At 33.2% G+C, this 13,787-nt stretch overlaps 2 protein-coding genes across 4 annotated transcripts; one reads left to right on the top strand and one right to left on the bottom strand.

Annotated features, from left to right (window-relative positions):
- The first annotated feature begins 4,854 nt into the window (after positions 1 to 4,854).
- On the top strand, positions 4,855 to 5,477 carry LOC125221450 (zinc finger protein 5-like). The gene has a single exon (XM_048123600.1). The coding sequence runs from the start codon at positions 5,008 to 5,010 to the stop codon at positions 5,410 to 5,412; it is 405 nt and encodes a 134-aa protein (XP_047979557.1). The 5' UTR covers positions 4,855 to 5,007; the 3' UTR covers positions 5,413 to 5,477.
- Positions 5,478 to 7,948: 2,471 nt separating this feature from the next.
- LOC125202793 lies at positions 7,949 to 12,561 on the bottom strand. Of its 3 annotated transcripts, XM_048101264.1 has the most exons (9): positions 12,439 to 12,561; positions 12,202 to 12,347; positions 11,513 to 11,631; positions 11,198 to 11,265; positions 10,167 to 10,239; positions 9,385 to 9,497; positions 9,202 to 9,303; positions 8,616 to 8,715; positions 7,949 to 8,243 (listed from the first exon to the last, which is right to left on the bottom strand). In XM_048101264.1, the coding sequence occupies exons 3-9, from the start codon at positions 11,594 to 11,596 to the stop codon at positions 8,067 to 8,069; spliced, it is 717 nt and encodes a 238-aa protein (XP_047957221.1). In that variant the 5' UTR covers positions 11,597 to 11,631; positions 12,202 to 12,347; positions 12,439 to 12,561; the 3' UTR covers positions 7,949 to 8,066. The 3 variants fall into 3 exon arrangements, with proteins under 3 accessions (XP_047957221.1, XP_047957220.1, XP_047957222.1); XM_048101263.1 differs by lacking the exon at positions 12,202 to 12,347 and having other exon boundaries at positions 12,439 to 12,550; XM_048101265.1 differs by lacking the exon at positions 12,202 to 12,347 and having other exon boundaries at positions 12,443 to 12,541.
- Positions 12,562 to 13,787: the final 1,226 nt, after the last annotated feature.

Here is a 13,787-nt window from a genome sequence, read left to right as displayed (position 1 = left end):
TATAAATTTACATTTCAATCCATATAAACTATTACTATATCATATCAATATTATATTATTAATAAAACGATATATATTAGTTAGCATGGGACGAAATTTTTAGGAAAAATTAAGATCAGTCATGTTGTTTTCTATCAATTGCAATCTTTTCTTCGTCCTAGCGAACGAGTAATGAGCCAACTGTGCCCCAACAAAATTACAAATGTAAATTATTAATAAGACCATGTCAACTTTCTCATATATAACAAATTTATTTACATAAGAAAGCACTAAATAATGTCCCATGTATCGACGCATATATTTTACCAAATAAAGTGGTTTTTGTCATTAAATGCATCACTAGTTGCTAACTTTCTCAAACACAATTTGTCTTCCCTCAACCAAGGAAACCTTGTTCGAGTACTACATAATTCAACCAGATGCTCACTTTGAGAGATACAATGAATTAGCGAATTTTGTACTTGTTTTGCTATCTTATGTTGGAATCTAAGCCCGACCAATGTTGGAATCTAAGTCTGATTAACACAGTTTGACTAGTTGTATATGTGACATAATATTTAAGTTTGTTGAATTAAATAATATAAAATTGATCTACGTTTTAAGTAGATAACTTTGATATATTCATTTTTTAAAATCAATTATTGGTGAATAAGAAATAATAGATTCAAGTTGATCACAATGATATAAAATTATGATATTTATTAATCACATTGAAAAAGAGTCTTCATTAAACTTTTATTAATTATAGTAATATGTACTAGTTAAAGTGCGCTAGAGATGGATTGTAAAGCACACACGCGCGCCGCCCACGTGCCTCGCCGAGGCCGGAGCCACGTGCGAGAGTTGTGGGCCTTGGATCTTAGCAATTGATATTTGGACTGTTCTTTGGGCCTGATTGTTGGAATTGGAGGCTTGGGCTTTATCCGAGCCCAACTTAATCTTTTTGGACCATTGAAAGCGATCAAATTAAATTTGTTCAATCTTGCATTGTACACGTAGCCCAACACAACATAGCAAATAAGCATGTATGGCATAACACTTAGTTATCCATGCATGCACATTGAAATGGCCGTTCAGGTAGGTTCCTTGAATGGACAGTAATGTGAGATGTGTTTAGATACATCCATCCAAGTTCATGCTTTGAGCGTGTCAACGCTAGAAGACTACCAGGGTTTATCTCGTCTTGCAAATAAATGACTCTGTTGGAATCATGACCGGTTAAAGGGTTTTGACCGAGTTGTTTATGTGACGGAACATTTAATTTGTGAAATTAAATGATATAAGATCAATCTATGTTCGGAGTAAATGACACATGGTATATTAATTTTCTCTAAATCGATTTATGGTTAATGAGACATAATGGATTAAAGTTGGTCACTGAAACAAGACTATAAAGGAGCTATAAGAAAAACCAAAAGATTAATTAATAGTAAGTGTTAATTATCACACATTGGTGAGAACCTCATAAAACATATACTCCCTCCAATCTACGGTAGTTGAGTCATTTCTTTTTCTGCACTCATTTTAGAAAAATGATAGTAAATAGTTAAATTGGAGAAAAAATAAAGTAGGAGAGAGAATAATATAAATAAGACCCTTATCTACCTTATTTTGTCACTTATTTTATTCTCTTCTCATTTTAACTACCGCAGAACGGAGGTAGTATTCAATAGACTAAATTATTAAATGTACAATAATTATAGTCAACTAAGAAGGCAATAAAGCCACACACGCGCGCCGCCGCCCCACCTCGCCTCACCGAGGCCGAGGTTGCAGTTGCGCGCCGCGTATCGTGTGTCTGGTGCCATGACCATGTGTTGTGTGTCCCATGTGACGTGGTCGTGCACCGTGTCCCACATGCCCGTTGTGCCGTGGGTCTTGGATTTGGATCTTGGCGATTGGTCTTTGGAATGTTCTTTGGGCTTGGCGCTTGGCTTTATCTGAGCCCAACCTTATTCTTTTAGACTACATCACTCATCCAAGTCAACGAGCCACATCGCAATATGACGCAGCGAAACAAATATAGCTGACACGTAATGATGTCCACATTGTGATCAAATCCAAGCGTGAGGCGTGTTCAAATACGTCCCATCCAAGATCAGCCTCCAACTCTCGTAACGGTTTGTAACTCCTGACGATTACATTCTCCTGCAGGTGGACTAGGCCTATAAATAGGCTAGTCATTCCATGCATTCGATTTAGTATGCGCGAGTCATTTCTTTTTACTTGCCAACGGCTTAGTAGGAGCATATCATCCGCTATCGTTTAACAATAAATACTTGCCAACGGCTTAGAGTCAGAATTGATCAAATTCAAATTCCATTACATCATTTTTTATGCGATTTACTACATAGTGGCGAATCGAATTTATATAGAAGGGTCGAGTTATTAAAAAAAGATATTTCGGAAAAAAACATCACGGCCCGATTTCTATTAAAATTTAATAATAATGCTAGATTGTTACAAACTCGTAAAGTTGGAATTGTTAGATTTTAGCAGTAACCCCTTTGCTATTCTATTCAAACTATACACCATAACCCAACACGATCTTGAATTACGCCTAATTAAAAACGCAACTCCACGAGCTATGCAAACTCTAAAATATTTGTACTGATCAGATACATATTTTATTAAAAAAAATAAAGTCTTAAGTAAAAATTAATAACACAAGTGTATATTTAATTTAATGCCAGGTTCATCAGCTTACGGCGTGATGTAGCCTATTTTTAATTTGGAGTTAATTAATTGATTTAACCTTGTGTAGTGGGTGAAAGGGGCTTTTCAGCAAACTGTTGCCATAATCTATCCGACAGCCATGATAAAATAAATTGGATTGATTTTGATGCATCTGAGATCATGACTTACTTGATCATATATGGACGATTCATAATCTATATATTTGATATGTTTCTTATTTTATTTTATTTAGCAAAAAAGGCCGCCGCTCACGACTGCAATAATTAATATACTCCTAGTCCTATGTACCTAGAAAAAAATATTTACACGATGATAATGATTATATATTAAAGTGATGATGGTGATTGTGATGATTATGAAGAGGATGAATACAGAGACTAAAACTGATCATGCAAATTATAATTGAGGTTATTTAAGTTAAGCTACAAATATTGAATCATAGTTCTTTTGTATTCATTTCAATTTTTTTTTTTCAAATCGATGATTATTTTGTAATATCATCACGTTCCTTTCAAAATATAATCAAGTTAATTTTGTAAGTACATAATTCAATAGGGAAGGGTTTCGATTAATTTTTTTTTAAAATGAGAACGTTGAAAACTGAAATCATATCAGTTTTACGATATATTACATGACAAAACATATCAATTATTAATATTGAGTCAAAAAATTATATAAAGTCAGAAATTCACGAATCAACATACTGATATTTTTAGTAAAGAACTGATATGTTTTGTGATGGCAGCTGATATCAATGTATTTGCCAATTAATATAGTTATGAGTTTTGACTAGAAGAAAAGTTCTATCATGCAGATCCATTTTCTAAATCGATATTTTTTATTTCTAGCATTAAAATGATCTTATTTTGATGATAAAACAACATTTTTCAAGAATAAATTTTGTCAAAATAAATTTGAAGTTTCAATTTTTTCACCAATTGAATGGGAAATCATTCAATGTTACAGATCAAAAGATGAAAGGTGTATACGAATATATATATTAGCTTGTGTGAGTATCACTCTTGTTTCATCCACACTAAGCATTTTATAGAGAGAGATATTATGCTATATGTTTTATATAAATATTACTATGAGCGCTATTTTTGTTTAGTTCACATTAGTATTTTATTTTACACATTTATTTAGATTATAATATTTTGAAAATTATTATTTTTGGAAGTATAGATATTAGAGAATCTTCACAAATGAGCTATGTAATCTATCGAATTAATAAATTTAATAATAATTTTTTAGACTATAAAATAATACTGATGCAGAGTAAATAGGAGTGATGCTCACAAATGATGCTAATATAAGATCTATAATTATCATATCAAATTTTCTTTCTCTAGCATATCAATTTTATGTTCGAACACAAAATCATGAAAGGTTACATATGTGCAAAACGTACATAGTGTTTATTTTAAGTGAAGTTTTATATGATCCCCTATTTTTACAAAAGGCAATATCACTACACTCCAATATCCTCTATCAAGTACCTAATTCTAAACAAAGGGGAAAATATTATTAAGAGCATACCACAACAAAAAAGAAGGTACGTACTAAATATGAAAACGGTGACAGTTAATTTAAATTGTTTATATATGCACCGTGATTATCGGTGTGACACGAACTTGGAAGATTGTATATCGACTTGAGAGATGGAAGAAAGCACACATATTATATACTATGTGACATTAATTTACAAGTTATACAACTTAAGAAAATGATCACAAATAAATAAAGTATATAGTAAGTGTGTTCGGTTGCCATAACTAATTAATTATCATATGATCATTCATCTAGGATTGACTTATGAGATTATTTTAATTAAAGGGCTGTGACAATTACTAATTATCACATCACATGATTGTCCATTTGAGATTACGTTGTGATATTTAATCTTGGGATATAATTGTACAAACTGAACAACCCCTGCTGTTTGATATAGTAATAGTTATAATTGTGAACTCAGCCTTTACAAAACGTTGGAATACTTAAACTAAAAGAGAAAGATTGGAATGAATAGAAAATATGAATGAATAGAAAATATGATTGATTAATGAATGTAGTAAATTAAGTAGATAGACGGCCGGCCTTATTATTCCCTTAAGAAAGAAGAGTCAAATGAAAACATTAGACCGTGTCCAACTTAAACCCTAATATTGTCTTATTCATTCAATCACCATTTTTTCCTCTCTTATTTTCTTCCTACACACACATAAATATATATCCATCTACCTCCGATCCATCCTCTTCTCTCCCCCTCTCTCTCTCTCTCTCGATCACGATCAATATCTATAGACGATTATGGATCGGGAAGAATCGACAAACTCAAGCGAAGAAGTGTTGTTAGATGAAGAAAGCAAGGAATTGGGCGTTGGGAGATCGTACGAGTGCGTGTTCTGCAAGAGGGGCTTCAACACTGCACAAGCCCTAGGTGGCCACATGAACATCCATAGAAAAGATAGACTCAGGAACAAACCTAATTCCACCAAACAGCCTCAAAGATTCTACCCATCATCCGCGAGCACTCCTCGTCCTTACTTCCCCACTGCTGATTTAAGTAATTCAACTTTGTACGAGAGGAACCAGCAGCCAGCGGCCGATTGGAGGATGAGGATGAGCTTGGACTTCACACCGGTCATCGATCATCGGGGCATGGAGCAGGACAAGGAGTTGGATTTGGAGCTTCGACTTGGCTATGATTCTTGATTTAGTATGTACTAGCTAGGAATCTTGATGAGCTTTCTAATAAAGGAATATTGTAATTTGGAGTCTCAAGATTTCTTCACATCTTCACTTTGTTGGTAAGATCCTAATGTTTTTTTTTTTTTTTTTTGATATTATATCTAATCCAATTGGGTATATAATTAGGGTTTTCGTATTACTTACTCTTTTATTTTTTAATACTACTATATATTTAGTAATTTTGTGTGTGTAGCTTGTCCTTGAAGCCGGCTACTGGCTTGGATCACTATTGATTATAATTGCTCTTATATTGATTTATTAGAAGGACTAGTTATAAATGAAACTAAAGCTCTCTAAATACTATTTCAAATTTTTTTGTGTGCGGAATGTTTTTCAATTTTAAGACATGTACTAATGCGCTATTTTTAACTTAATTTGGGTAAATAATCAACAATTTAGCACTATGATGAAGACCACAGTAATTAGCTTAGTTTCTTAATTATTAGTATCAAAGAGGTATAGGGTCTCTATTTCATCTGAACTTTTGGTCACGTTAATTTTCTTGAACATTTATAGGTAAACTTGATCGGATTTACTTTCTTTATCTTTCTTGGAACAAAGACAATAATGGTGCAATGTCTATGAAAAGTTAATTATGCAGATATATAATATATTTGAGGAAATGAATATTAGGGAGGCCATCGACGCATGGAGGCAATTCTACTGTCGTGAATGATATACACTTTTTTTTATTCTTAATTGTTTTTTTTTTTTTTTTTAATTTTTGCTTAACGATATGCCACATCTAGGATTTTTGTACGTAGTTATTTATTTCTTTTCTGAATTCTTTTTTCAAGTTAATAAACTACTATAAGTCTATACTTTTTCTAGTTGTTCTCAATATTCTCTCCATGTATTCATACGTCGAAATATGCATTAACAAAAGGCATAAATAACCAATTTAGGGCTTTTTTAGGCGTACACCATAATAATTTTGACCATGTTTTCACTTGAGAAAAAAATGTTGTTTGGCGCCTCGGTATGTGAACTCGTGGTTGGTGTCACGATTTTCCCTTCTCCCCCGGACAAATTCTTGATAATTTGAAGGAAGTCCGGAAGTGGGCAGGTTCGTGTCAACCTGAGGCTAGGTGGTAAGCTTTCCATGGCTTTCTTGATAGTGGGTTTTTGGTACCTTATGCTTGCCGTAGTTTTTCTTTTCTCTATTTGGGGAGGAGCTTGTTGCTCTTTGTCCTACTGGTTGACGTTGTTTTGTTTCTGTTTATACTCCACAGTTCGCCTCTCTTGGCTCGAGCATTTTGATTAATAAAAAAAAAAATCAGTGTAATATTTACCTCTTATGGTGTTGAATTGGGGTTTTGAATAATTACTAATTACAGTACTCCTGTAATTTTTTTTGAAAGCATTAATAATTTATCCAAGCTCAAGTATAAATAAGGATAATAATTTAATATGTATAACTAAGAATTTAGTAAATCCTTATACAGCCACATAGCCATAGGGCATAGGCCACAAAGTTCAGCACAAGAATATATACGAAAAATGTTTTTGTGAGAATTGAACCACCATTTTGACCGAAAGTTTGATCGATGGGATAATCGATAAGTATTGAATATTCACAATTTCAATTTTTAGTACTAACAAATACATATACTATAAAGTACTAAATCAATTTCAATTAGCACCAGTGGTCTAGTGGTAGAATAGTACCCTGCCACGGAACAGACCCGGGTTCGATTCCAGGCTGGTGCATTTTTTAGTGATTTTTTGTTTAATTTTACTTTTCATATTAAAATCCAAAGTTTACGTTTTCGATTTCTTAAATCTGAAAATAGTGTTATATTTATTGATCTTTGAAGTTGTAACAGTTAGTGGTTGTCGTTTTTGTGTTTGTAGGTTAGTGGAGATGGCAGAGTCGTTGGAGAAGTCCAGTCTTCTTCCATTTTTAATTTTATTCCATCTTTGGGGACATGAAAGTGACTCCATTTTCACATTAAATTATTTCAATCATAAAGCACATTGACAAACACATACTCCAAACGGCAAACAACCTCATTCTTCTAATCATAAGCAAACTTTACTTTCCTCTACAAATGCATCTTTTCATTTGTACATCTCTAAAGTATTTGAATCTTGCACAACTTTGCAAATTAAGGGAAATTAAGTTTTTGATATATGACATTAAAAATATTAACGATTTTGTTTGTCTCTTAGTTAGATGCATGAGATTTTTAACAAATAACGATTTCATCTCTCTTTTCGGTAATATTTTGGCTAAACAATAACCGATTCCTCGTCTAAAGTTGATGTGCATTGTCAGGGGTTTAAATGCCACACAGAAAAGGAACATAAAATCTCAAAACTTAAATTGAAGGATAACTTGGGATTATAACTAAATCTCATCTACCACCGTCTTTGAAAAATAGAAAATTACTATAAAATAATACGAGTTTTAATGTATAATTAGTAAACTAAGAGAGATTATAAAAAAAAAAAGTGATTTAAGTATTAGTATTAGTGAAAAATGAGTCTTACCAACACAAGACCGAAATCCAGATTCATATTCACATGATTTTGAAAAAGTTTTAAAATACAGCATCAGTTGTTTTTAAAGAACATCAGTTATATTCTACAGCTGGGCCTAAAGGTATTCCTTAATCCTAAGTAACACGAATAAGTAGCACAACCATGACGAATATGCACGTCATGGCAAAGATCAGCAGCCATGTAAAGCATGTCGTTTTCAGACTTTGCGAATAAACCTCCATTGCCCGAGTGTTTGCGTGCCCGGTGCTCGCCAAGCTCTGCTCAACCGCTTTCTCAGTTGAGTCGAGTACCTACACAGACAAGATCCCAGTAGTTAGATGTTGACTGTGTTCCTCTGTGTGTACTTGTATTTTACACTACTAACACGCCACATGTCTTAACATAGGACACGGCAATCAGCAGAAGAAATAAAAGTACTACTACAACACCATAATAATCGAAATGCAACACTGTCTCTAGTTTTAGAAGCAATTGCAAGTGAAATTTCATGATCAAATACTAGTATATTGAAAAGATTGATCACAGCTTGGTCTTAAAATAACACACTGATGAAGTTATGTGTAAACGAACATTATGTGGCCACAATCATGTAAATAAGGTGCATGATATTGGTCCCATGAACCAACTCCAATTTGTTAATGAACAATCAAAATATCACTCACCTTCTCAGTATTTTTTATGGACTGGCTCATCATAAGGCTACTCTCTTTGAGTTGTCGTGCCAAACCAACCATTTCATCTGTTAAATCTTCTTGTAGTTGTCTGTAGAGAAAAATACAAAATCATAAACATGGAGGTCGAAAGGTAAAAAAGATCATGTATTCAATTCAGACAGATGATAAAAAATCCTGATTATACCATCCATCTCAAGACATGATAACCAGGCTACCCTTTTGTATGAGATAAGTACCAATTTACACTTGTGTCAATAACACAGACCCAATGGTTTTTCTCTTGTAAGTACCAATTTACACTTGTGTCAATAACACAGACCCAATGGTTTTCTGTTGTTTTCTTTTTACTTAAGTAGGTTTAGGTTACATTATATTCTGCCAGAAAACTACATGTGATAAAGTGCTATTGGCTTTTAAGCAATGTAAATTATCAAATATAAGCTCATTCAAGTGAAAGATACATGCAGTACAATAATCATCAAGTGACTGGGTCAAGATGAGTTTCTTTTTCAAGTTATTCCCTTGGAAAAAAAACCTATCATCAACTAACTCAGAAATAGTAAAATTATGCTACCTGTGTTTCTCAATATGAGCATGTGCTGCAGCATCCAGTTTAACAGATTTCGCATTATTACTGTCTTCGATGCTACTGGGGGATCTATCTCCCGATGGGGGTCTGTATCAACTAAAAGTCAGTTTGAAAAAAATTAAGTAATAAAGTAATGTAATTAGACACTATGACCATCAGTTCACATACAAAAATCTCCTTCTCAGCCCTCTGGGAGACTGAATACTTTCTCCGTCGGATGTGGTAGGGGAGTCTCTGGCCTTGGTTTCAAAGGAAGGCTCCTGATTAACTTGAGTACTGGACTGGAATTTGTCAAGGAAAGGGATCATTTTAGAGATGAATCCTAATAGCTTGAAAAGTTGAAACTTAATTAGAGTGATCAGTCTACACATGGAGAAGACCTCTATTTCCTACCTTATTCAATGAGGCAATCATACAGCTTACATAAGCGGAAAAGATTAGTGCATTCTTAGCATTGTTGAAGCTAGAGAAAATAGCCCCAAAGAGGGCAGAATCACTAAGAAATAGAGCCAAATTCAAATCTCTGATTATTGCCATGTTTTTGTAAATGGCAATCAAACTTCAAATTACCATTTGTAAGAAATGAAGGACAAACTAAATAACTTGAAAGGGTCAGGAGAAACACGCAAATATATAACACACAAAAATGTTATTTTTTTGTCTTAGTGTGAGTTATCTTTGATCGGAACATTGTTGATATACAATAGCATTGATTTTATAGAATTAATTAATTCGAAATGCGATTGATTTAAGTATTTACTGTGTTCGTTTCATTGACTTATATAAAATGGTTAAAACCACAATGAAGAGGAGTGCACTATTTATTATCAATCCGGCCATCTTTGCACTTTAGATGCATCTTTACGGTAACTAAAAGTTCAAGAAACCATATGGAAAATGCTACACAGAACTATTAAGTGAACTTGTATTCAATAATAGCTCAAACCCACCTCAGCCACATCTAACTTAGCTGCTAAAGCTTCTATTTTCTCAGAATAGTCATTCAACTGAGCTTTTGATACCCTGGAAAAAAGTGGCACAATCAACTAGAAAACATGTAAGAGTTCCTGGATAGCATTTATAGATATTAATCAATTCAAGGTACAAAAGGAAAAGCAATACAAAGCTTACAAAAGAAATTGTCCGCAGAGTTAACAAGAAAGTGATTTTGAGAAAACCAACTTGATTTATCAAATCATGTATGAGCTCTTATAACAATGAGTACATTTATATGAAGGATTTAATTTTAAACTGTTAATACAACAGCGAATGGTTTGGATTTATTCAAATGATGGAAGCAAAATAATTAAAAATACAAATTTCGAAGTTGCTTGTGAGGCATGGGGAGGCAAATTAGAAATCAATAGTTTTGCCTTTTTGGGAACAAAAATATAAATTTTAGGTGTGAAAGGAAAAGCAAGAAGGTAGCACACAGAAGCATCAAACTTAAAATGTAATGTTTAGCAAACCACCTTATTAATGTTTAGCAGTCTACGACGAGAATGAACTTTAGATGTAGTCCAACAGTGAATGGGTTTTGTTCAACCTAACAGTCATAAATTAGTTGAAAGGTATGGCTTTGTTATGTCTAATAGAATTCAATCAATCGAGAGACCTTTATTCTCGAGTTGCTTGTGAGGCATGATGGGCTAAGTAAAAGAGACAGTTTCATGAAAGAACTCCACATATAACCTCCTTCGTAAGGCATAATATGACATTGTTATAACTCACAAGTAACCTATCAATCAAATAACCCCATTTGATTCCCACATAACAAACTATGAATGCTTATAAGTAAGCAGGTAGGGCATAATGGGAACATCACCACTAATGACGCTACATAGAAATGCTACATTGCAATTTCACTACGTTCTTCATCTTACTCATTTTTCTTCATATATGAAGAACCAAAAGAGTAATCAGAAAATGACCTTGTATCAAGTTCGCCAAATTGAAAGTCACATGCATGAATTAGACAAACCTTGGCAAACCTTCAGGAGTCCTCTCTTCAGCCAATTGCTCCAGTTGCTCTCTTAAAGTGCCCACATACTAAATATTATCATCACAAACAAAAGAATGTCCTTACTTTCCAATAAAAAACAAAAAAAAACTCAAAAAGAAATCCAAATCCAAATAACAACACAAGATGGTCAAAAGTAGCCTGAAGAATCAAAAAACATGTCTTCACTAAATTGTCCCCAAATTAATAAACAAAAATATCAACTATGCTTGACTAAAAATGATGAACATAATGTAAAAATGTATGATCAGAGAATTATGAAGACCAAGTGCATACATGTACAAGCTTTCCCTGATTCTGTTGTTGTGGTGCTGCTGCAAGTAATCTTCTCAAATTCACTTCAGTTTTGCTGAAGCCCATCCCAGAGTCCAAAGCATGTATAGTTAAAAGGCCAACTGAGATAAACAGCAGGATAATAGATGATTACAAAAAGGTTATTACTAACTTCAGTAAGTAGATACAGAATTATTATGGTAAATGGACATCCACCACAGATTGGTCATTAACTTTAACATCAAGTCATCAGTTCACGCATGCACTGGTAAAATCGAACCAGGGACAGAATACGTAATGATGTAAACATCAAATTCCACTAATTCAGATTTTGTTTATACATGATTTACTCAAGTCCAGTGTTAATACACATGGATAAGAAAATTCACCACAAGCAATGCACTTCAGAATTCCATAAATAAGTTTTAAGTAATCAAATGATATCCAAGAGTATAAATTCGATTTTAATCAGGAATTTATTTTTTTAAAAAGTAAATAGCATCGAGCAAAATCAACTGCGGGTTGGGTACCCTACCACAAAAAAAAAATTGCCGACTAATTTTACCAGAAAAAAACACACTAATAAACTAATCTGCATACACATTCAATATCCTCTGTAGCCAAGAGATGGATTGACTAATTTCAAGAGAGATTGATGGATCAGAAAATCAATCATTAAATATAGTGCGTACTTAGGAGACTGAAGAAGGCGTTTGCGATTGTAGATTGTGGAGTGTCATCGCGATCGAACAAGGAAACGAATCTTACGGTTCCCGCGAATCCGGCAACGGATGCGAGGCCGATTGCTTAACCGTTACGATCTAAGACGGTTCGCAATCTAAAGGTCCATTTCAAAATTCTGATATTATTTGTGCTCAATCTATCACCACAAAATTAATCGATTGATGCAATCCTAATTAGAGACTTACATACTGTATAGGCGGACTGCGGCGACGGCGGCAGAGAGTCGGCGGTGGAGCAGAGCGAGAGAAATTCGAGAGAGAAGCGAAAAAGAAAGTGGTTTTCTGAGACTAAAAATCTGATAATGATTCTAGGCAAAAATTAAAAAAGAGAATAAAAATTATTCGACATCATTAATTAGTAAAATATTGAAAAGTTGGTTTCTTAAAAAAAATTAAGTTTTAAAATTCTAAGTATAATCTAATTAATTAAGATATTTAATATGAATTTAATTAATAGTTTATTTTATATTATTAATAAAATATTTTAAAAAATTATTAATTACTATATAATTTATTGACATGAATTTATTTAAAATTTTACATATTTTTAATGTTAAAACAATAACAATAATGGTTTATATATAATATTTGTACATATATGAAAGGAGAATTTTCAGATAATAACAAAAACGTCATTTGAATATTTTATTAAAGTTATAAATTAAAAAGGTTTTTGTTGTTCTTATAATAATTGAGGAAAGAGGAAGTGGGAAAGTCTTACAAAATAAATTAATACACGTCTATGTATTTGAGATGTTGTGAAAATAAAAAGATTGTTTTTATTCTTGTGATTAATGGGAGAAGTGAAAATATTTTAGAAGATGAGGAAGTGAGAGGTTTTGGAAGAACTATAAGTATTAGATTGTTGCTTTATTTTCAAGTGGCGATTCACTATTTCTATGAATTTATTCATTTTACAAGTTAGATTATATAATTATTGCTTAGATAGTTTCTCTCTGTTCAACAAGGTTTATAAACGATTTAAATGGTAGTATAAAAATGATAGGAATTCTTAGTGACACTCCTATACAAATAGTTTCAAATGAGTGGATGCCTCATTTGCACTCACAGCGGTGTTTTTACGGACGGACGTCGTTCGTGCCAACGGCACGGCACGCAGCTGTCCGCCACTACGCTCTCGCCGCTGGTACGGCGCTGCTCAATGCATCGAACACGTCCGTGCTGCTGAGCAGGCTGACGTGGCGGCACGCGATTGGCCAACGGCATAGCCGTTGGCAATTTCTTTTTCTTTTTTTTTAAAGAATTCGAATTTAAATTAAAAAAAATATTTTCCTACTTCTAAATAAAATATATATATTTTTTACCCACTTTTAATTTATTTTTCAATTTTTTTTCCCCAAACTTCACATTTTCATCTATAAATACCCCAACTTCCACAAAAAAAAATTTCCCACCACACTACACAATTCTCATCTAAATTCTCTCATCAATTCTCAATCTTTCACTCTTACAAAAAAAATGTCCGGCTCCGGCGATCACCCCTTCCATTCCCGCGGTTGGAACCACGAATGGTT

This window comes from Salvia hispanica, chromosome 1 (assembly GCF_023119035.1).
Source record: "Salvia hispanica cultivar TCC Black 2014 chromosome 1, UniMelb_Shisp_WGS_1.0, whole genome shotgun sequence".
Classification (NCBI taxonomy): domain Eukaryota; kingdom Viridiplantae; phylum Streptophyta; class Magnoliopsida; order Lamiales; family Lamiaceae; genus Salvia; species Salvia hispanica.
Note: the sequence above shows the minus strand (reverse complement) of the source record. Positions and strands in the feature narration are given on the sequence as shown.